The following is a 2,927-nucleotide window of genomic DNA, read 5'->3' as shown; positions in this document are numbered from 1 at the left end:
TGTACCGCTCGAGCCCCGGAGCGAAGCTGGGCTGCCGCATATAGGCGGGATTGGGCCGACTGCGGCCCGGCCAGCCGCAAAGAGCGGTCGGGGGCCTCGGCGAGGCGCACGGCGGTCAGCCCCCAGGCGGCCCGGCGCGTAGGCGTTCCGTATGATGACAGCCTCCGGGCGCCGCTGGGCGAGGGTAGTAGCCGCTCGGGGGCCCGGCAGGTGGGCGGCCGGCGGCGAGCGGAGTAGGGTAACGGTGAGCCCAGGCCCCCAAGCGGGCTTGGCTTCGGGCCGCGGATCGGGAAGCAGCGGGCTCGGCGCAGCGCCAGTGGCTCCCAGCCCAGCTCGGCGCCGACCCATCAGGCTTTCGATGTGAAGCCCCGCGGGGCTAGGGCGCGCCCGCGGAGCGGCGGGCTGTAGCCGGCGCACGCTAGCGGCGCGGCTGGGCCGAAGGCGGCGTAGCCGGTAGGTGGGCGCAGGTCGGGCGCGCTTGAAGCGCTTCCTGCGGCGGAGGAAGCTGCCGTTGTCGAACCATGTCCTCGGCCGGCGGGTCCAGCGCCAGTAGCTGCCTATGCCCGGGTGGCCCGGCTCGCCGCGGCACCTTGACGAAGCAGTCCGTTCAGGCGTCAGGTTGTGGCGGATGCTGTTCTGCCACTTTCCTTCCCTGTCGCCGGGTAGAAGGGAAGCGTCTCGGTGAGAAGCGGTAGATGCCGCCCAGCGTTCAGGCGCCGCTCGCCGCGTGGGCGATGGCCATGGCATCAGGGCGATGTAGCTGTAGGGCGGCTTCCCGCGGCCCGGCGCTTGCGCCGCCGGCGGCCACCGCCGCGGCCGGCTCCTCGGCGGGCCGGCGGCGGCGCCTGCTCCGGACTCCCGGGCTCCGGCGCGGCGGCGGGGGAGCCGGGCGGGGTGCACATGGCCGCCAAGTAGGAGAAGCTGCCCGGGTTCATCAGGCGCTGGCCGCGGGGGGAGCAGAGCGAGGGGAGCTCCCCCGGGGGCTCAGCCCGCCGGCCTTATATCCCCGCCGGCTGGCGCCACCCTGTCACCCTGCAGCGGGGCGGCGGTGCCCCCCGGCCCTGCCCCCGCCCCCGGAGAGCCGCCTCCGACCGACAAGCTCCCAGGGGCGCTCGCTCTCCGCCCCCCCCCCCAATAAGTCTGACCTGCACCAGGTGCGGCCCGCGGGGGCTTCTCCTGCGGCCCCTGGCCGGAGGGATGGGCACGGCGGATTGGCAGCAGCCTGGGGACACCCTAAAAACTTCTGTGTCTCTAGGGGGAGGAAACCTGCCCCCAGTCACTCGGTCAATTACACACCCAAGCGTAGTCGGCTGGGAAAGCGACGGAGGTGGCGATGGAACTGGGGTTGAAGAAGGGACCCTAATTTCCTACAGGAGATGAACCGTGAGACCAAACACAGGAGACAAGAATAGGCTGATAACGATCCTCAAGCATCTCTTTGCAGACAGCACTGGGGACAGGTTGTTTTAAACCGTATTTAAAATCGGACACTTTTGGGGGGACGGCGGGGGAGGTTCTGACACCAAACATGGGAAGCTGCAGAGAAATTTACCCCTTTTCCGTGCAGAAATACTTGGGTAACCCTAGAACCGTTTCATTCGGTTTACATTTTATTTTGTAAAACGCTGCGGATTAAAAAGAAATACATCGGCAGGGTAAAAACGCAGTAGCTTGTGTTGAACACACGAAGGAATCGGCATCGCGCGGCAGTTATTTGAATCTTTTGTAGATTTCGTTTGTAAAAAGCTCCGCAGCGCTGTTTCCCGGTGATATTCGATAGGTTTAATTTTTGCAAACGTTTCCTCGGTGTGCAGTTGTTTTACCAAGAGCCGCGTCTGTAGGTAATCAACAGAGGAATCATTTGCAATTAGCTACACTAGCGCTTTATTTGAAATGAATATAGACCTTCGACAGAGCGGATCTGCTACTTTTTGGAGACATCTGCGCACCTGCCAACTACTGGGTTGTTCTGGTTTTTTGTTTGTTTTGGCGGTGCTGAACTGACCCAGATAACCCGTTTGTGTATCAGTATGAATGGTTTTCAGTTCAGTTTGCCGTTGTAATTATTTTCTCCGGCAGAAAAATAGTTCGGCAAAAAAACACCGTTAATTTTACCACGGAGCAAGACAATGTAAAACTTTTCACAAGTGGTCTCTTGTTACATTCATTGTACACGTTACTCGGGATTTAAACGATTTAATGTAAGATACATTGTAAGGGGCACAAGTCCAGGGGGGGACTGTAAAAATCAAAGTAATAAAAACAGTCTCCAACGCTTGAGTTATGTATTTTGTGCAACCTCGTGCGATTTGCTAACATGGGCTCCCGATGTAGGTGCGTTAGTGCCGGTATAGAAGGGAGTGGATTGAACAGTTTTCAGAAGGATAGTTTATAATTCAGCTGCTTAATGTCCCTCACATTGCTAGGGGTGGGGGTGAGGGTTAACGATTATGCCTTTATTTGTAAACAAGTGATTGGAAGTCTCCCTCCCTTGTATTAATTGCAAAGGATTGTCCAAAGAGGGGGGAATTGGCATTTCTAAAGGTGGAGTTGATCATACCGATTGTGATTGTAGGAAGAGAGGTAAATAGCTCCATGCTGATCCCCCAAAATGTTTAGAAATTAAGGAAAACCATCTGCTTATTTTAACCCCCAGGGCCCAACCCTGGGCTCTCCACTCTAGTCTCCACAATGCCTGAATAAGGAGCCTAGGAGCGGGTTTCTTAACAGTGTAGACTCACTGTCAGACATGGCAATGCTGTGTACATGAGTGGATGCATACTAAAAGGACAGAGACTTATCTCTGGTTTTCAGTGGCTTAAGGAATGAGCAATAAATAACAGTGTCTGTCCTCCTTAATTTAGCTGTAGGGGAATATACTTTAAAACTGTATCTATTGCATTTAAAGAAAACATTTACAAACTATG

At 56.7% G+C, this 2,927-nt stretch overlaps 1 protein-coding gene across 1 annotated transcript; it reads right to left on the bottom strand.

Moving 5' to 3' along the window:
- Positions 1-347: 347 nt before the first annotated feature.
- FOXE3 (forkhead box E3) lies at positions 348-935 on the bottom strand. Its single transcript, XM_075068262.1, is given in 7 exon segments — positions 348-453; positions 455-579; positions 581-607; positions 610-645; positions 647-747; positions 750-785; positions 788-935. Coding segments are annotated over 7 exon segments (579 nt in total).
- Between the last annotated feature and the right edge of the window lie 1,992 nt (positions 936-2,927).

This window comes from Chelonoidis abingdonii, chromosome 7 (assembly GCF_003597395.2).
Source record: "Chelonoidis abingdonii isolate Lonesome George chromosome 7, CheloAbing_2.0, whole genome shotgun sequence".
Lineage (NCBI taxonomy): Eukaryota > Metazoa > Chordata > Testudines > Testudinidae > Chelonoidis > Chelonoidis abingdonii.
Note: the sequence above shows the minus strand (reverse complement) of the source record. Positions and strands in the feature narration are given on the sequence as shown.